At 46.1% G+C, this 21,600-nt stretch overlaps 1 protein-coding gene across 3 annotated transcripts in view; it reads right to left on the minus strand.

Moving 5' to 3' along the window:
• The window catches only part of LOC112223412 (sodium/potassium-transporting ATPase subunit beta-1-interacting protein 3), a 125,536-nt gene that overhangs the window by 72,460 nt on the left and 31,476 nt on the right, over positions 1 to 21,600 (minus strand). For all 3 annotated transcript variants that reach the window (XM_042304063.1, XM_024386417.1, XM_024386418.1), the window contains exon 2: positions 9 to 146. In XM_042304063.1, the coding sequence (XP_042159997.1) occupies positions 9 to 146 (138 nt within the window). The remainder of the gene's footprint in view (positions 1 to 8; positions 147 to 21,600) is intronic.

The following is a 21,600-nucleotide window of genomic DNA, read 5'->3' on the forward strand; positions in this document are numbered from 1 at the left end:
GTACTCACCACTACAATGTAGCGTGGTCGGTATTGTATGGTGCCGAAGAGGCCGAGGATGACGATGATGATGTGGAAGAAGTTGGCCAGGATGGGCGCCCACTGGTACCCCAGGAAGTCAAACACCTGTCTCTCCAATGCCACCAACTGCAGAGAGAGAGGCAAAAAGGGAAAGAGGGGAAAAGGGAGAGAGGGGGGAAGAGAGAGAGGGGAAGAGAGAGGGGGAAGAGAGAGAGGGGGGTAAAGAGGAAGGGAGAAAGGGGAAGAAAGACTGAACTTGGGTGATGAAGGTAAATTACATCCAAATGAGCAAGGAATCTCCAAAGTACAATATAGGCAAGGTCCATTACCCAACCAACCACAATGTACAACAACAGTATCCTAAAATCCAATGTGACACATCCATCCACATCCAAATGAAAGAATGCATCAGTGTAATCATCCAATCAGTATTTAATCAGTCTTATTTCCACCCAGCCCTGAATCACTGAATGTCACTGTGAGATGTGGCCTCGGAACACAATACTCCTCCAGCTGAGACTCTATATTGCCCAGAGGGACACAGAATCAGCATCATGTTGTGGGGATGTTTTTCAGCGGCAGGGACTGGGAGACTAGTCAGAATCGAGGGAAAGGTGAATGGAACAAAGTACAGAGAGATCCTTGATGAAAAATTGCTCCAGAGCACTCTCCAAACTATTGCCACCAAGTTGGAAGCACAGAATCATCTAGAATGTAACTGTATGCTGTAGCATTAAGATTTCCCTTCATTGGGACCAAAGGGCCTAACCTGAACCATGTCCAGAGTCCAATGGCAGCGAGCTTTACACCACTCCAGCCGACGCTTGGCATTGTGCATGATGATCTTAGGCTTGTGTGCGGCTGCTCGGCCTGGAAATCAATTTCATGAAGCTCCCGGTGAATAGTTATGGTGCTGACGTTGTTTCCAGAGGCAGTTTGGAACTCGGTGGTGAGTCTTGCAACCAAGGACAGATGATGTTGACACGCTACGCGTTTCAGCACTCAGCGGTCCTGTTCTGTGAGCTTGTGTGGCCTACCACTTCGCGGCTGAGCTTGTTGGAAAGGTCACTATGACTGTTCCATGTTGAAAGCCACTGAGCTCTTCAGTAAGGCCATTGTACTGCCAATGTTTGTCTATGGAGATTATATGGCTGTGTGTTTGATTTTATACACCTTTCAGCTGAATCCACTAATTTGAAGGGGTATCCACATACTTTTGTATATATAGTGTAGCTGCACCAACACACACAGTCTCAGCTCAAACACTTATAGCCAGAGTGCTTGGAGTCGGTGTAAGTTATGAGAGAAAAGGCATTTAGTGAAATAAACAATGACAGATTCAAAGGAAAGAACAACCTCCTGCCAGGAGCCTCCAGGTCAGTAATGGGAGTATTATGGGATAACAGGGCCTTTTGTAATAACACCTCACCACTGATCCAGGGCAATTATTATTAAACAACAAATTCAAAAATGCACAACACACACACACACACACACACACACACACACGGCTATAAGCCCTCCACAATAAAAGGAGGAAAAGACATTCTGCCTCCCCTCCAGGCTGCCAGTGCTTTGTCAATAAAAAAAACAAGTAAGTTGCACCCTTTAGACGGCGAGTCCCTATACGCATCAACTCCATAGTGTTCTGGGAGGAACCACAGGAAGAATGGAGTATGGTACAGGTGTTTAATTATAATTCTGTCACTAGGGAGCAGTGAGTGTGTGCCTGTGGTGACAGTGTGTTTGTGGCGTGCGTCGACATGCCAGTGCCAGCCAACCACACTATGATGGATGAGGGAGAGAGGAATCCTGTCGCCGTGACGATGACAGACACACACACATATACAGCCAATATCGATGTTGTTAATGACATGGAAAAGTTAACATGGGCATTGATAAGCAGATTCGGGTTGACAGGAAGAGAAAGAAGAAGAGAATGAGATGGTGAGAGGCAATCAAATGCTCCTTGAAAATGACAAATAAAATCTTCATACAAAACTTGGATGGGCTATGTGTGGTGGATGTGGTTTCTTCCCCGAGCCATGTGTGGTGGATGTGGTTTCTTCCCCGAGCCATGTGTGGTGGATGTGGTTTCTTCCCCGAGCCATGTGTGGTGGATGTGGTTTCTTCCCGAGCCATGTGTGGTGGATGTGGTTTCTTCCCGAGCCATGTGTGGTGGATGTGGTTTCTTCCCCGGGCCATGTGTGGTGGATGTGGTTTCTTCCTTCCCGAGCCATGTGTGGTGGATGTGGTTTCTTCCCGGCCATGTGTGGTGGATGTGGTTTCTTCCCTGGGCCATGTGTGGTGGTTTCTTCCCTGTGGTTTGTGGTTTCTTCCCGAGCCATGTGTGGTGGATGTGGTTTCTTCCCCGAGCCATGTGGTTTCTTCCCGGGCCATGTGTGGTGTGTGTGGTTTTCTTCCCGGGCCATGTGTGGTGGATGTGGTTTTTCTTCCCGGGCCATGTGTGGTGGATGTGGTTTCTTCCCCGAGCCATGTGTGGTGGATGTGGTTTCTTCCCCCATGTGTGGTGGATGTGGTTTCTTCCCGAGCCATGTGTGGTGGATGTGGTTTCTTCCCCGAGCCATGTGTGGTGGATGTGGTTTCTTCCCGGGCCATGTGTGGTGGATGTGTTTCTTCCCTGGGCCATGTGTGGTGGATGTGGTTTCTTCCCGAGCCATGTGTGGTGGTGGATGTGGTTTCTTCCCCGAGCCATGTGGTTTCTTCCCGGGTGGATGGTGGATGTGGTTTCTTCCCGAGCCATGTGTGGTGGATGTGGTTTCTTCTTCCCGGGCCATGTGTGGTGGATGTGGTTTCTTCCCCGAGCCATGTGTGGTGGATGTGGTTTCTTCCCCGGGCTGTGTGTGGTGGATGTGGTTTCTTCCCCGAGCCATGTGTGGTGGATGTGGTTTCTTCCCTGGGCCATATGTGTTGGATTGTGTTTTTGATTCTGCGGCTGAATCACTTGCGTGTGTGAATATGTGTGTCTGTCTCGATAACAATCGTTCTCAGAAAGCAGAAAGAGTTTTAACAATGGAAAACAAATTGTAACAGACATCCTGTATGAATCACATCTCACCTTCCCTCTTTAAAAACACCCCTCTGTTTTACTGGGTGAGTCAAAGCTCCTGGCACAGGCTGTGTGTGTGTGTGTGTTGCTGTGTGAATCAAATAAATCATTCTACCCTGACGAACACACATGATTTATACGAACCTGGACGGTCCCCATGACCTGGACGGTCCCCCCATCAGTGTGTATGTGTGTGTCGGGGATTACCTTTTTATATTTTTTACATTTATTTTTAATTTCACCTTTATTTAACCAAGTAGGCTAGTTGAGAACAAGTTCTCATTTGCAACTGCAACCTGGCCAAGATAAAGCAAAGCAGTGTGACACAGACAATAACACAGAGTTACACATGGAGTAAACAATAAAGAAGCCAATAACACAATAGACAAGTCAATGACACAATAGAAAAAAGAAAGTCTATATACAGTGTGTGCAAAAGGCATGAGGAGGTAAGCAATAAATAGGCCATAGGAGCGAATAATTACAATTTAGCAGATTAACACTGGAGTGATAAATGAGCAGATGATGATGTGCAAGTAGAGATACTGGTGTGCAAAAGAGCAGAAAAGTAAATAAAATAAAAACAGTATGGGGATGAGGTAGGTAGATTAGGTGGGCTATTTACAGATGGACTATGTACAGCTGCAGCGATCGGTTAGCTGCTCAGATAGTTGATGTTTAAAGTTGGTGAGGGAAATAAAAGTCTCCAACTTCAGCGATTTTTGCAATTCGTTCCAGTCACTGGCAGCAGAGAACTGGAAGGAAAGGTGGCCAAATGAGATGTTGGCTTTGGGGATGATCATTGAGATATACCTGCTGGAACGTGGGCTACGGGTGGGTGTTGTTATCGTGACCAGTGAACTGAGATAAGGCGGAGCTTTACCTAGTAAAGACTTATAGATGACCTGGAGCCAGTGGGTCTGGCGATGAATATGTAGTGAGGGCCAGCTGACTACAGCATACAGGTCGCAGTGGTGGTTGGTATAAGGTGATTTGGTAACAAAATGGATGGCACTGTGATAGACTGCATCCAGTTTGCTGAGTAGGATAGTCAGTTTTACAGGGGTAAGTTTGGCGGCGTGAGTGAAGGAGTGAAGGAGGCTTTGTTTTACGAAATAGAAAGCCAATTCTAGATTTGATTTTGGATTGGAGATGTTTAATATGAGTCTGGAAGGAGAGTTTACAGTCTAGCCAGACACCTAGGTATTTATAGTTGTCCACATATTCTAGGTCGGAACTGTCCAGGGTGGTGATGCTAGTCGGGCGGGTGGATGCGGGCAGCAAATGGTTGAAAAGCATGCATTTGGTTGGTTTTACTGGCTTTTAAGAGCAGTTGGAGTCCACGAAAGTAGTGTTGTATGGCATTGAAGCTCATTTGGAGGTGAGTTAGCACAGCGTCCAAGGAAGGGCCAGAAGTATACAGAATGGTGTCATCTGCGTAGAGGTGGATCAGGGAATCGCCAGCAGCAAGAGCGACATCATTGATATAATGTATACAGAGAAAGAGTCGGCCCAAGAATTGAACCCTGTGGTACCCCCATAGAGACTGCCAGAGGTCCGGACAACATGCCCTCCGATTTGTCACACTGAACTCTGTCTGCAAAGTAGTTGGTGAACCAGGCGAGGCAGTCATTAGAAAAACCAAGGCTATTGAGTCTGCCGATAAAAATACAGTGATTGACTGAGTCGAAAGCCTTGGCCAGCTCGATGAACACGGCTGCACAGTACTGTCTTTTATCGATGGCGGTTATGATATCGTTTAGTACCTTGAGGGTGGCTTAGGTGCACCTGTGATCGGCTCGGAAGCCAGATTGCACAGCAGAGAAGGTACGGTGGGATTCGAAATGGTCAGTGATCTGTTTATTAACTTGGCTTTCGAAGACTTTAGATAGGCAGGGCAGGATGGATATAGGTCTGTAATAGTTTGGGTCTAGGGTGTCACCCCCTATGAAGCGGGGGATGACCGCGGTAGCTTTCCTATCTTTAGGGATCTCGGACGATACGAAAGAGAGGTTGAACAGGCTGGTAATAGGGGTTGCAACAACGGCGGCGGATAGATTTAGAAAGAGAGGGTCCAGATTGTCTAACCCAGCTGATTTGTACGGGTCCAGGTTTTGCAGCTCTTTCAGAACATCTGCTGTCTGGATTTGGGTGACAGAGAAGCTGGGGATGCTTGGGCGAGTAGCTGCAGCGGGGGGGGGGCTGTTGGCTGGGATTGGAGGCCAGGAGGAAGGTCAGCCGTTGAGAAATGCTTATTGAAATGTTTGATTATCATGGATTTATCAGTGGTGACAGTGTTACCTAGCCTCAGTCATTTAGCTTAGATTGTAGGACTGCCAGGGTGTTAAGCATATCCCAGTTTAGGTCACCAAACAGAATGAACTCTGAAGCTAGATGGGGGGCTATCAATTCACAAATAGTGTCCAGGGCACAGCTGGGAGCAGAGGGGGGTCGAAAGCAGGCGGCAACAGTGAGGGACTTATTTCTGGAGAGGTTCATTTTTAAAATTAGAAGTTCAAACCGTTTGGGTATAGACCTGGAAAGTATGACAGAACTTTGCAGGCTCTCTCTGCAGTAGATTGCAACTCCTCCCCCTTTGGCAGTTCTATCTTGACGGAAAATGTTGTAGTTGGGTATGGAAATCTCAGAATTGTTGGTGGCCTTCCTAAGCCAGGATTCAGACACAACAAGGACATCAGGGTTGGCAGAGTGTGCTAAAGCAGTGAGTAAAACAAACTTAGGGAGGAGGCTTCTGATGTTGACATGCATGAAACCAAGGCTTTTTCGATCACAGAAGTCAACAAATGAGGGTGCAGGGGGACATGCAGGGCCTGAGGAACAGAGGAGGAGTAGGATGAGGGTACGGCTAAAGACTATCAAAACTGGTCACCTAGAGCGTTGGGGACAAAGAATAGAAGGAGCAGATTTCTGGGCGTGGTAGAATAGATTCCGGGCATAATGTGCAGACAGGGGTATGGTGTGGGTGCAGCGGGTACAGCGGAGGTAAGCCCAGGCACTGAGTGATAAGAGAGGTTGTATCTCTGGATAAGCTGGTTATAATGGGTGAGGTCAGATACATACAGCGAGGCATAAAGTAATCACAGGTGTTGATTTGGAGAGCTAGCTAAGACAACAACGGGTGAGACAACAACAGCTAATCAGCTAAAACAACAACAGGTAAAATGGCGATGAATGGGCAGAGAGGGTCGGTTAACTACACACAGGGCCTGAGTTCGCGGCTGGGGCCGACAGGTAAACAAAAAAATAAACAGAATGGAGTACCGTGATTAATGGACAGTCTAGCAGGCATCAGCTATGTAGCCAAGTGATCATAGGGTCCGGGGGGCAGCAATAGATGGAACAAGGAAGCCGTGGAGTAGTCGCTACTACGCTAGCACGCGGGCGCCACAGCATTTAAAGTTAGTAGCCCAGGGTTAGTAGAAGCATCTGCTCCGATGTCCGACGGAGGCCAGTTGAAGGCACAGCGGATGGAGACCAGTCGGCAGACCAGGCGTGGTGGTGCGGCGGGGCGCCGTGTCGACTAAGGATCCAAGCCAGATGGCGAAAGAGGTATTGTAGTTGTAGTAATTTAGTTTTCTAGCCGGGAGATGCGCCTGGCTCACGGCTAACTGGTGCTAGCTTCGGGGCAGGGGCGTTAGCCACTATAGCCACTCGGTAGCAGCGGTGATCCGGTGAAGGGTTCCAGAGCTTACGGCAAGGAGCCGGTGGAGTAGTGTGTTCTAGCCGTGTTTTTGTGGAGTCCGGGTGAACAACTGAGTAGGCTGGGAGGTGGGCCTCAGGGATAGCTTCAGTACTGGGTAACTCAGTGGGTGCTAGCTAGCTGTGAAGATCAGGAGTATTGGACCAGGGATTACGGCAGGAATCCGGCATTGTAGTGGAGAAACAGTCCGATACTGGTCGGCTGGCGAGTATTATCCAGGCTAAAAAAAGGGCTGGTATCTGTGCAGAAGGTAAAAGCCGCTAGCAGTGGCTAACAATGACTAAATAGCTTGTAACAAATTAGCTGGTTAGCTTCTGATGGCTAGGAGGTTCTTGATATAAGGTCTAAAAATGAAAAATAATAGCGGTTCCGTATCACATTGGGTGAGGCAGGTTACCGGAAGGTATAATTGAACTAAAATGGAGAAGAGATTGAAAATAAATTTGAAATATATACAAAAAAGACGAAAAATACAAAAGTACACGAGAGGACGAACAAAATACGTCTGCACTACTACGCCATCTTGGAACGCAACCATCTCACAGAGGTTTTATTGAGGTCATTGTTTGTAGAAGAGGTCATTGTTTGTAGAAAAGGTCACCTCACCTGGTGTTGCAGCTAAAGTATGAATCACATTCTACTATCAACAGACACAGGGGACAGAGAGGAGATCTTTTCAGGGGTTTGGTTCAGTTGCTATTAGAAAAAGTGCTACGCCTAGGCTATATCAAAGAAAGTTGATCTTATCTGCTTCTCTCTGCTTCTTCCCTGTATCAGTAAAACCACTACTTATGTCACAGCTTCCTGTTCTTAACACATCTCAGTGTGTGTTGGTGGTGTTATCTCCAACACTCATACCCTAATGACTTAGTTATCAGACCAGGAAGAGATCAAACGTCTTTCCTCTTCCACACGTGATCTTCTCATCACGGTCTTATCCGTTTCCCATTCTCTCTCCTCCTTGACTGTGATGTTTAGGAGGCAAGGGCTTTGGGATGATTGAAATGGTTTTAGTCTTTGATGTGCGCCGAACGTCTTGTGAAAATGACAGGAAAGATCAAACTCGGTTACAAAGCTGTGTGTGTATATAGAGAGAAAGGAGAGGAGGGAGATGGATAGAGCAAGAGAGAGAGACCACAGAAAGAGCGAGAAAGAGATAAAGAGAGGAGAGAGACCAGAGAAAGAGAGAGAACGAGAGAGGACAGAGGGCGGCAGGGTAGCCTAGTGGTTACAGCGTTGGACTAGTAATTGGAAGGTTGCAAGTTCAAACCCCCGAGCTGACAAGGTACAAAGCTGATAAGTCGTTCTGCCCCTGAACAGGCAGTTAACCCACTGTTCCTAGGCTGTCATTGAAAATAAGAATTTGTTCTTAACTGACTTGCCTAGTTAAATGAGAGAGAGAGAGGTGATTAATTGAAGTATAGCTTTCAGCGATTGTTTTATGGAAGAGAAGAGTGAGCGATAAAGAGAGGAGAGAGAGGCCAGAGTAAGAGAGGATAGAGAAAGAAGAGAGAGAGAAACACATTGGAAAGAATTTCCAAAAAACAGATTAAACTAGAATGCTATTTGCCCCTAAACAGAGAGTACACAGTGGCAGAATACCTGAACACTGTAACTGATCCAATATTAAGGAAATCTTTGAATTTGTACAGACTCAGTGAGCATAGCCTTGCTATTGAGAAAGGCCACCGTAGGCAGACCTGGCTCTCAAGAGAAGACAGGCTATGTGCACACTGGCCACAAACTGGGCTGCACTTCCTAACCTCCTGCCAAATGTATGACCATATTAAAGACACATATTTCCCTCAGATTACACAGACCCACAAAGAATTTGAAAAAACAAATCCAATCCATCTATTGGGTGAAATACCACCGTGTGCCATCAAAGCAGCAAGATTTGTGACCTGTTGCCACAAGAAAAGGGAAATCAGTGAAGAACAAACACTATTGTAAAAACAACCTATATTTAGGTTTATTTATTTTCCATTTTGTATTTTGTACTAACTATTTGCACATCATTACAACACTGTAAATAGACATAATAGGACATTTGGAATGTCTTTATTCTTTTGGAACTTTTGTGAGTGTAATGTTTACTGTTCATTTTGTATTGTTTATTGTCTATTTCACGTGATTTGGCAATTTAAACATGTGTTTCCCATGCCAATAAAGCCCCTTAAATTAAAATTGAATTGAGAATAGAGAGAAGGAGAGAGAGACCAGAGAGAGACCAGTGTCATGACTGTCCTGTGAGGATCAGAATGGGTCAGATCAGACTGGTGGGGGGTGACGGTAACCAGGCCTCTCTCCTTCCCAAAGAGGGGAGGAGGGGAGCTGCTGGATGGTCAACCGTTCACACCCGGTTGTAAATTACAAGAAAGAGAGACTCTCTCTCTTACTCTTTATAGTATCAACTAAAGGAATGGCTTTGTTCACAGATACTTTTGCCCGCCCAAATCTCTAACGTTAAAAAAGTGATAATGGAACAATATTTTTAACATCATGTGGGAAGTGGTCAGTGGGGAACTATGGAAAACAAAAATGTAATATTTGTTTTAATTTTGTGATGTTTTTAAAAACTGTAAGGACCAAACACTGTAACTTGGAAAGTATAACCCCTTTACATGTCAAGTTTTCATACAATATGTTTTGCATACAATATGAAACATGAAAGTATTTTTAAGATATGAATGTGTTTTTAGGAGTCATAAGAGATAACTTCTAATCATATCCTTTGCACATTAAGTAGCCACGCCCTGAGTAAGGTCAGAAGAGCGTGTCTGATGGACAGAGGCGTCCCCTTTAGCCAGAGTACATAAAGCCTTGGTAACAAAATTAACATTAGACCAGAAAAGCATGGAGCGATAGCTTCATGTTGGAAATGGTTGAAACGTTGAACCTCAACACGAGGTGAAGAAATAAATTCATCTTCCTTTAGATCCGAGAGACGAAGAGCTGCAGCTCTGGCCCGAATCCTGAATACCAACACAAGGAGGAAAAGGCGAGACGCTCACCTCAGACAATCACTGGTCTGATATCGAGAAAAGCGAATCATTGAATCTAAGTGAGACTATCCTACTACGCTCATCACCAATGGGAACCGTCGACATGGCTGGTTATCTTCCAGAGTGATCAACAGTAGAAGCCGGGAAAGGGGAGACCCCTTTCGGACAATTAGAGCCATACAGCTGGAAGGCCAACAACTTTCCCGAGAAGGCTTACTTCAGACCGAGATAAATGACGAACAACGACGTTTCACACCAAATACATTCATGATTTCTTATTCCAAACGGGCGGTGGTTCATGTGCAAAGTATATGGTTAATGGGAGAATAGTTCTAGAATGTGTCCCCTTTTCTCTCTCTGCCCCCCTCCCGCCTCTCCATCTATGTTGCAACAAGCCGTCATATCTTGTCAGTCCACTAGGGACCTTTGACTCATGTAAGAGTGTGTGTTTATTATGAGTTATTATTTAGTTAGCTAGTAAATAAATGATTAAACAAATTTGTGTAGTACTGAATAATGTGGAAGGCTGGGTTTTTTCAGATCCAAGAAGGCTACAATCGTTCAGAATGAGTATTTGATAAGATGTAATGATTAATGAACAGAAAGGCACTGGAGCAACGAACCGCCCTTGCTGTCTCTGCCTGGCCGGTTCCCCTCTCTCCACTGGGATTCTCTGCCTCTAACCCTATTACAGGGGCTGAGTCACTGGCTTACTGGTACTCTTCCATGCCGTCCCTAGGAGGGGTGCGTCACTTGAGTGGGTTGAGTCACTGACATGATTTTCCTGTCTGAAAGATCTGAAAGATCGACTATGAAAAGCCAACCGACATTTACTCCTGAGGTGCTGACCTGTTGCACCCTCGACAACCACTGTGATTATTATTATTTGACCCTGCTGGTCATCTATGAACATTTGAACATCTTTGCCATATTCTGTTATAATCTCCACCTGGCAAAGCCAGAAGAGGACTGGCCACCCCTCATAGCCCAGTTCCTTTCTAGGTTTCTTCCTAGGTTCTGGCCTTTCTAGGGAGTTTTTCCTAGCCACTGTGCTTCTACACCTGCATTGCTTGCTGTTTGGATTTTAGGCTGGGTTTCTATTCAGCACTTTGTGACATCAACTGATGTAAGAAGGGCTTTATAAATACATTTGACTGATTGATTGATTAATAAGATGACTGTTTATCGATGAAATAGGTAAAGACCTTAAAGAGTTTAATTTGGGAGATGGTAAATAAACAACTTATTCCGTGGTGTCCCAAATCCTGAGTTAATTGTTACATGATAAATTTAAATCGAGTAATAATTTAACATAGTTAGTGGATTCAATAAATAACAGACATCAGATTAATGAAAGTAAAGTCACGACACCAGAGAGAGCGAGAGACCAGAAAAAGAGACCAGAGAAAAAGAGACCAAAGAGAGTGGGAGACGAGAGAAAGAGAGACCAGAGAGAGAGAGATCAAAGAGAAAGATCAGAGAGAGCCTAGAGAGAGAGACCAGAGAGAGAGAGAGAGAACGAGAGACCAGAGAGAGAGAGAACGAGAGACCAGAGAGAGAGTGAGAGACCAGAGAGAGAGAGAGAGCGAGAGACCAGAGAGAGAGAGAGAGACCAGAGAGAGAGAGAGACCAGAGAGAGAGAGAACAGAGAGAGAGAGACAAACCAGAGAGACCAGAGAGAGAGAGCGAGCGAGCGAAAGAACAGAGCACTGCTGAGGTGTGCGAGGCTTATTGCATCTTGCCATACTCACCCTCTAATTGCGTACCATTTACGGTGGGAGAATAGGTGTGGTAGGGGGAACTCACACACACACACACACACCACAGGGACTCATGTACACAGCAGGGTGGCGGAATGCTTTTAGGAGCTGCTGTAGTGGGATCTCAGTTCCTGGAAGAGTATTGGTATCCATTTGATCAAATTCCACTCCACTTCCAAATAACCCATTTCCCATGGATTAGCTTAGGGCAACAGCGCCCACACACCACCCTGATGTGTGTGTGTGTGTGTGTGTGTGAGAGAGTGTGAGTGTGTGTGAGAGAGAGAGAGAGAATTTGAGAGCCCTCTCAGATTGATTGCTGTCATCAGTGTTGTGTTATTGAGTTAGCGGAGTTAGCGATAAGTCCGCTACGGCAGCTCATCTTTCCTGCTCGTAGATTACACCACAGAGGGAGAGCTGCACTCACAAAATACTTGTGTATGTAGAACACACACACAGACACACCTAAGTATAACAGCAGTAATGACTCCTGATAACCTGGAAAGGGCTGTCAGGCAAAAATAACTTGTTAAAGCAAAGTGTGTGTGGTTGAGTTAGAGACAGACAGACATGGAGACAGACAGACTGGCAGACAGACATGGAGACATAGACAGGGAGACAGGCTGGCAGACAGACATGGAGACATAGACAGGGAAACAGCAAGAGAGAGAGGTGTGTACACTGTGAAAGCTTGTCAATCTCTTCTAATTGGCCCATTACCTTGTTGTACCAATGTGTTCACCTGGTGTTTTAACCTGGTGAAAACTGCAGCCTCAAGGCCATTTCAACACTAAGTATCCTACCTCTATGTTCCTGTAGCAAACAGCTCCTCACACTAAGGCTCTTAGAGCATACAGCATCAGCCTGTTCACAGACAGCAATGCCAGAGAAGCACACATTCACACATACAAATGCACTCAAAAACCCACCCTTTTCTTGTAGTTGTAGTTTTATAAATGGAACATGTAGACCTATCAATAAGGCATACTCTCTCAAAGAATAGGGGTGCTTGGAAGTTCCCCACCAAATGTTTAGAAAGTGAAACATTTTTGTAAAGAAATATTAACACCCTAAACCACATTTACTGCCTGTAGGATTAATGGCAGTCGTTTGGTAAGAAACATGTTCTGTGGTTCTGGAATGGTATTCATCCATTCTCTCTGAGTTAATGATCTCAGCTAGCACTGTTAATTACACATAGGCCTAGTCCTACAGGGAACACCATTAGAGGTGCTAGAGAGATGGAATTAAGCTTACAAGCACACACTTCACGCATTTACACATACATTAATAGGCTTATAGTTTTAATGCTGAAATGGCTCGTTAGGTAATCTCTTAACATTCAAACAGCTGATTTAGTTCTGGATGCTGAGATGACTTGTTATATGACTGCATACATTACACTTATGGCTGTTTCTCACTCCTCCCTCTCATTTATGTATCCTCTGTTTCTCCTCTCATCTTCCTCACTGTCTGAAATCTAATACATCACACGTACACTCTTTTAAAAAAGGGTTCTTCGGCCATCCAAATAGGAGAACTCTTTGGTTTGAGGAATAACTATTTTTGGTTCCAAGTAGAATCCTTTTGGATTCCATTTAGAACCCTCTGTGGAAAGGGTCCTACATTCTCCTCTCATCTTCCCCACTGCCTCCCCCATCCTCCTTCCTCTCCTCCACCGCCCCCTTTCTCAGTAACCAGTCCAGAGACAAAGTAGAATCTCAAGTCAACGGCTCAGACACAAGAGGCATGTGGCAGGGTCTACAGTCAATCACAGACTACAAGAAGAAATCCAGCCCAGTCACGGACCAGGATGTCTTGTTCCCAGGCAGACTAAATAACTTTTTTGCCCGCTTTGAGGACAATACAGTGCCACTGACACGGCCTGCAACGAAAACATGCGGACTCTCCTTCACTGCAGCCGAGGTGAGTAAGATATTTAAACGTGTTAACCCTCGCAAGGCTGCAGGCCCAGACGGCATCCCCAGCCGCGCCCTCAGAGCATGCGCAGACCAGCTGGCCGGTGTGTTTACGGACATATTCAATCAATCCCTATACCAGTCTGCTGTTCCCACATGCTTCAAGAGGGCCACCATTGTTCCTGTTCCCAAGAAAGCTAAGGTAACTGAGCTAAACGACTACCGCCCCGTAGCACTCACTTCCGTCATCATGAAGTGCTTTGAGAGACTAGTCAAGGACCATATCACCTCCACCCTACCTGACACCCTAGACCCACTCCAATTTGCTTACCGCCCAAATAGGTCCACAGACGATGCAATCTCAACCACACTGCACACTGCCCTAACCCATCTGGACAAGAGGAATACCTATGTGAGAATGCTGTTCATCGACTACAGCTCGGCATTCAACACCATAGTACCCTCCAAGCTCGTCATCAAGCTCGAGACCCTGGGTCTCGACCCCGCCCTGTACAACTGGGTACTGGACTTCCTGACGGGCCGCCCCCAGGTGGTGAGGGTAGGCAACAACATCTCCACCCCGCTGATCCTCAACACTGGGGCCCCACAAGGGTGCGTTCTGAGCCCTCTCCTGTACTCCCTGTTCACCCACGACTGCGTGGCCACCCACGACTGCGTGGCCACGCACGCCTCCAACTCAATCATCAAGTTTGCGGACGACACAACAGTGGTAGGCTTGATTACCAACAACGACGAGACGGCCTACAGGGAGGAGGTGAGGGCCCTCGGAGTGTGGTGTCAGGAAAATAACCTCACACTCAACGTCAACAAAACTAAGGAGGTGATTGTGGACTTCAGGAAACAGCAGAGGGAACACCCCCCTATCCACATCGATGGAACAGTAGTGGAGAGGGTAGCAAGTTTTAAGTTCCTCGGCATACACATCACAGACAAACTGAATTGGTCCACTCACACAGACAGCATCGTGAAGAAGGCGCAGCAGCGCCTCTTCAACCTCAGGAGGCTGAAGAAATTCGGCTTGTCACCAAAAGCACTCACAAACTTCTACAGATGCACAATCGAGAGCATCCTGGCGGGCTGTATCACCGCCTGGTACGGCAACTGCTCCGCCCACAACTGTAAGGCTCTCCAGAGGGTAGTGAGGTCTGCACAACGCATCACCGGGGGCAAACTACCTGCCCTCCAGGACACCTATACCACCCGATGTTACAGGAAGGCCATAAAGATCATCAAGGACATCAACCACCCGAGCCACTGCCTGTTCACCCCGCTATCATCCAGAAGGCGAGGTCAGTACAGGTGCATCAAAGCTGGGACCGAGAGACTGAAAAACAGCTTCTATCTCAAGGCCATCAGACTGTTAAACAGCCACCACTAACATTGAGTGGCTGCTGCCAACACACTGACACTGACACTGACTCAACTCCAGCCACTTTAATAATGGGAATTGATGGGAAATGATGTAAATATATCACTAGCCACTTTAAACAATGCTACCTTATATAATGTTACTTACCCTACATTATTCATCTCATATGCATACGTATATACTGTACTCTATATCATCGACTGCATCCTTATGTAATACATGTATCACTAGCCACTTTAACTATGCCACTTTGTTTACATACTCATCTCATATGTATATACTGTACTCGATACCATCTACTGTATCTTGCCTATGCTGCTCTGTACCATCACTCATTCATATATTCTTATGTACATATTCTTTATCCCCTTACACTGTGTATAAGACAGTAGTTTTGGAATTGTTAGTTAGTTTACTTGTTGGTTATTACTGCATTGTCGGAACTAGAAGCACAAGCATTTCGCTACACTCGCATTAACATCTGCTAACCATGTGTATGTGACAAATAAAATTTGATTTGACTTGATAACTCCCAGGGTTTTCCCATTACTTCCAACTGATAAGGCAGGGAGATGGCTCTTTACACAGGTCTCCCTCCTTTCTCTCATTAACCCCCGGTTTGTCCCTTTCACTCTCCTCCATAGCCGTCTCTGCCCCCATCCCCCCAGTAGGCCCAGTGACCAAGCCATGACTACATTTATCCAGTGATAGTAGCTGACTGACTGTACCTGCCATCCCATCCCATGGCCGATTGGCTGGTGCCCAGACAGTAACCCCATTACATACACAGCCTACACTGTAACAGAAAACTGTAATTTATACAGTCATTTTAGGTATTATCAACAGTAAAAAAAACTGAAATATTTTACTGCAGCATATTGTAAATGATTGTAATGTAGATGCTGTCCCAATTTAATTCCTATGCGGTTATAGTGCCTCATGTATGGGTTGGATTGGAGTGGCAGCAAAATGCTCAACCTTAAATGGTTGAGCATTTTGCTATGTCCTTTTGGTCTGTTTTGCCCTGTTATCTCTGCCAGTTGGGAAGCATTTGTTAAGGCTTGCTTTGATACCATATTTATATTACTGTAGGTGTCACGATTGTCGTTGGAAGTAGACCAAAGTGCAGCGAGGTGAGTGTACATTTTCTTATATTTTGGAATGACGCCAACAAAACAAGAAACAAAATGAACAACCATGAAGCTTACGAGGGCAAAGTGCCACTAACACGAGTCAACTTCCCACAAATAACAAAGGGAAAAAGGCTACCTAAGTATGATTCCCAATCAGAGACAACGAATGACAGCTGTCCCTGATTGAGAACCATACATGGCCAAAACAAAGAAATACAAAAACATAGAAAATATACATAGAATGCCCACCCAAATGACACCCTGACCAAACCAAAATAGAGACATAAAAAGCTCTTTAAGGTCAGGGTGTGACAGTAGGTGTACTGTAATGTGAAATACAGAATTTTACTCACCACCGAGCTGTCTGTAAGATGCGTCCTAATTCACGGGCTACCCCTTTACAGTGTAGCCTACAGTACATCAGAACATTACAAACACAGAAACCCAGCAACATCACACAGACATAGCCTAACATCACAGGCCAACATGAAGGCCAAAGATAACCCGCATTGACAGAGACAAGCAACTTATTTCCTCTGACTTCCCGTTCTGGACTTTCATATCTTTCCCTTGTCTCTTCCTCTCGCTCTTTTCCCTCGCATTTTCCCATCAGAATTTCCTGGATCATCAGAGACAGCTATGGTTGTCTTATTAGAGACCGTTTCAGATTTTTCCACCTGGCTGGGAAGTTGGGGAATGTCTTGGGTTTTCAAAGAGATTTCAAGGCTAACAAGAGCAGAGGATTTGGTTTTATCTTCTCTGGCACTTGTAGGCCTCTTGCCCTGCTTCTGCAGGAATGATACACAGTTTATAGGCAGTTAACCCACTGTTCCTAGGCCGTCATTGAAAATAAGAATTTGTTATTAACTGACTTGCCTTGTTAAATAAAGGTTAAAATAAATAAATAATAAAATAAATAAAAAAGTTTAATCAGCGTCTCTGACATGGGGATGATACAATGCACTGTAACTAACACAAACACACACACACACACACACAGTTCGCTTTGATTCCTCAGAGAAGCTGACAGTACAAAACCAGGACAGGGAGAATGAATGAACGAGATAGAGAGAGGGGAGGAGAACGAGAGCAGAAGAAAGAGAGAGAGAGGGGGAGCAGAAGAAAAAGAGAGAGAGAAGGGGGAGTGAGAGAAGAAGAAAGAGAGATGGGGGAGTGAGAGCAGAAGATAGAGAGAGAGGCAGGAGTGAGAGCAGAAGAAAGAGAGAGGGGGAGTGAGAGCAGAAGAAAGAGAGAGGGGGAGGGGGAGTGAGAGCAGAAGAGAGAGAGGGGGGGAGTGAGAGCAGAAGAAAGAGAGAGGGGAGGGGGAGTGAGAGCAGAAGAAAGAGAGAGAGGGAGTGAGAGCAGAAGAGAGAGAGAGGGGGAGTGAGAGCAGAAGAAAGAGAGAGAGGGGAGGGGGAAGAAAGAGAGAGAGGGGGAGTGAGAGCAGAAGAAAGAGAGAGGGGGGGGAGGGGGAGTGTGAGAGCAGAAGAAAGAGAGAGAGGGGGAGTGAGAGCAGAAGAAAGAGAGAGAGGGGGGGGGAGTGAGAGCAGAAGAAAGAGAGAGAGAGGGGGGGAGTGAGAGCAGAAGAAAGAGAGAGAGGGGGAGTGAGAGCAGAAGAAAGAGAGAGAGAGGGGGAGTGAGAGCAGAAGAAAGAGAGAGAGAGGGGGAGTGAGAGCAGAAGAAAGAGAGAGAGGGGGGGGGGGTGAGAGCAGAAGAAAGAGAGAGAGAGGGGGAGTGAGAGCAGAAGAAAGAAAGAGAGAGGGGGGAGTGAGAGCAGAAGAAAGAGAGAGAGAGGGGGAGTGAGAGCAGAAGAAAGAGAGAGGGGGGGAGTGAGAGCAGAAGAAAGAGAGAGAGAGGGGGGAGTGAGAGCAGAAGAAAGAGAGAGAGAGGGGGAGTGAGAGCAGAAGAAAGAGAGAGAGGGGGGGAGTGAGAGCAGAAGAAAGAGAGAGAGAGGGGGAGTGAGAGCAGAAGAAAGAGAGAGGGAGGGGGGGAGTGAGAGCAGAAGAAAGAGAGAGAGGGGGGAGTGAGAGCAGAAGAGAGATAGAGGGGGGAGTGAGAGCAGAAGAAAGAGAGGGGAGTGAGAGCAGAAGAAAGAGAGAGAGGGGGTGAGAGCAGAAGAAAGAGAGAGAGGGGGGAGTGAGCAGAAGAAAGAGAGAGAGGGGGTGAGAGCAGAAGAAAGAGAGAGAGAGGGGGGAGTGAGAGCAGAAGAAAGAGAGGGGGAGTGAGAGCAGAAGAAAGAGAGAGAGGGGGTGAGAGCAGAAGAAAGAGAGAGAGAGGGGGAGTGAGAGCAGAAGAAAGAGAGAGAGGGGGGGAGTGAGAGCAGAAGAAAGAGAGAGAGAGAATGTGAAAAAGAATGACGGAAGGATTATAGGCGAAGTGACAAAACAAGAGCAGCTTAAATCAACCCTTCCTTTCCTCCTCTTCCTCTACCTCGTTCTCCCCCATCCTGTCCTAGATTTAAACACAAACCATTTGGGTTTCGCCCTAATTAGCGAGACGGTAATTTGTCGACTTCACAGGGATTCAGAAGATGTAAGCAGGAAGGAGCTGTCAGCAGTTTTCTATACCCCCATTCTCTTCCCCATAATTGACTAGGTACTCAGTAACACAGCTCTTTTCATCCCCTTTCTATTATCATCCATCGTATATCAGACATGGGATGTTACCACTGGTGTTGTTGTCATCCATCCGTTTGATGAGGTTTGATTAGAGCAACATCATATAACTCATCAACAACTAAACAAGGAGACGGAAAACAAAGACGGATCCTTGTTTCCCGCTTATTGCTCCGCACAACGCAGCTGAGCTTGATGAGGCTCAATAGTTGCAAACAGAGTGTAGCACTTCCAAATCAATTTATTGGAAACGATAACAAGGGATAGCAATGAACCCATTGAAATGGGAACAGAGATTAAGAGATGTAATCTCGACACACATACACAGTAAAATGGTCAATATAACCATTTGAATGGTTAAAACGGCCTCCAGGGAGCAGGAGCTCACCAGACAATCTCTCTCAGTCTTTCTCTGCATCTCCCTATGAAGAACATAACAGTGCCATTTCAACACATAGTAGAACCTAAAGCTTCACCAATGACAACTGGAGTGTGGACACTGCAGGTTTACTGTCCTCTGTCAGCGTGGACTCTGCAGGTCCTCTGTCAGCGTGGACTCTGCAGGTCCTCTGTCAGCGTGGACTCTGCAGGTCCTCTGTCAGCGTGGACTCTGCAGGTCCTCTGTCAGCGTGGACTCTGCAGGTCCTCTGTCAGCGTGGACTCTGCAGGTCCTCTGTCAGCGTGGACTCTGCAGGTCCTCTGTCAGCGTGGACTCTGCAGGTTCATTAATGGCGCCGGAGGGGATGTCTTTTTTCTTTAATAAGTCCGACGCAAAGGATATACTGCTTCCCGGAGACCAGGCCCAAATCCTTGTCATTAGCGTGAAGAAAAGACGGAAATATAGGGGGCGGAGGTCTGGGTGCCTTGTAAGAATTTGTTGGCGAGTGAGTTGGCCAACATGCAATCATTGGAAAACAAACTGGACAATCTATGATTAAAACTATCCTACCAATGGGACCTAAAAAAATGTAATATATTATGTTTCACCGAGACTTGGCAGAACAACGACACGAATAATATAGAGCTGGCTGGCTTCTCCGTATTTCGGCAGGACAGAGCAGCTACGTCTGGTAAGACGAGGGGTGGGGGTGTGTGTCTATTTGTCAATAACTGCAGGTGAGCGATGTCTAATATTAAAGAAGTCTCAAGGTATTGCTCACCTGAGGTAGAATACCTCATGATAAAAAGTAGACCTAACTATCTACCAAGAGAGTTCAAATCTATATTATTCGTAGCCGTCTATTTACCACCACAAACCGATGCTGGTACTAAGACCACACTCAACGAACTGTATAAGGCCATAAGCAAACAGGAAAATACTCCTCCAGAAGTGGTGCTCCTAGTGGCCGGAGACTTTAATGCAGGCATCTGTTTTAACTAATTTCTTTCCCTCATGTCACGTGCAACCAGAGGAAAAAAACTCTAGACGACCTTTACTCCACACACAGAGACGGATAAAAATCTCTCCCTCGTCCTCCATTTGGCAATTCTGACCATAATTCTATCCTCTTGATTCCTGCTTACAAGCAAAAACTAAAGCAGGAAGTACCAGTGACTCGCTCAATACAGAAGTGGTCAGATGACGTGGATGCTACACTACAGTACTGTTTTGCTAGCACAGACTGGAATATGTTCCGGGATTCATCCAATGGCATTGAGGAGTACACCATCTCAGTCACCGGCTTCATCAATAAGTGCATTGACGACGTCGTCCCCACAGTGACCGTACATACATTTCCCAACCAGAAGCCATAGATTACAGGCAACATCGGCACCGAGCTAAAGGCTAGAGATGCCCCGTAGCACTCACATCGGTAGCCATGAAGAGCTTTGAAAGGCAGGTCATGGCTCACATCAACACCATCATGCCAGAAACCCTAGACCCACCAATTCGCATACTGCCCCAACAGAACCCCAGTTGACACAATCTCAATCGCACTCCACACTGCCCTTTTCCACCTGGACAAAAGGAACACCTATGTGAGAAGGCTGTTCATTGACTACAGCTCAGCATTCAACACCATAGTGCCCACAAAGCTCATCACTAAGCTAAGGACCCTGGGACTAAACTCCTCCCTAATCAACTGGATACTGGACTTCCTGATGGGCCGCCCCCACGACTGCATTGCCAGGAACAACTCCAGCACCATCAAGTTTGCTGACAACACAACATTGGTAGGCCTAATCACCGACAACGATGAGACAGCCTATAGGGAGGAGGTCAGAGACCGGGCAGTGTGATGCCAGGACAACAACCTCTCTCTCAAATGAGCTGATCGTGGACTATAGGAAAAGGTGGGCCAAACAGGCCCCCATTAACTTCTTGGATATAGGGGGCGCTCTTTTAATTTATGGATAAAAAAACGTGCCCGTTTTAAGCGCAATATTTTGTCACGAAAAGATGCTCGACTATGCATTTAATTGGCAGCTTTGGAAAGAAAACACTCTAAGGTTTCCAAAACTGCAAAGATATTATCTGTGAGTGCCACAGAACTCATGCTACATGCGAAACCAAGATGAAACTTCAACCAGGAAATGGGCAGAATTTTTGAAGCTCTGTTTCCCATTGTCTCCTTATATGGCTGTGAATGCGCCGGGAATGAGCCTGCCCTTTCTATCGTTTCTCCAAGGTGTCTGCAGCATTGTGACGTATTTGTAGGCATATCATTGGAAGATTGGCCATAAGAGACTACATTTACCAGGGGTCCGCCCGGTGTCCTTTGTCTAAATTGGTGCGTCATCTACAAGCTGCACGCAGTCATCCAGTGATTGAGAGGAGAGAGGAGGCTTTCAACGAACGATATATCATGAAGAGATATGTGAAAAACACCTTGAGGATTGATTCTAAACAACGTTTACCATGTTTCAGTCGATATTATGGAGTTAATTTGGAAAAACGTTCGGCGTTTTGAAGACTGAATTTTCGTTTTTTTTTGGTAGCCAAACGTGACGCACCAAACGGAGCAA

The sequence above is a fragment of the Oncorhynchus tshawytscha genome, linkage group LG22 (assembly GCF_018296145.1).
Source record: "Oncorhynchus tshawytscha isolate Ot180627B linkage group LG22, Otsh_v2.0, whole genome shotgun sequence".
Lineage (NCBI taxonomy): Eukaryota > Metazoa > Chordata > Actinopteri > Salmoniformes > Salmonidae > Oncorhynchus > Oncorhynchus tshawytscha.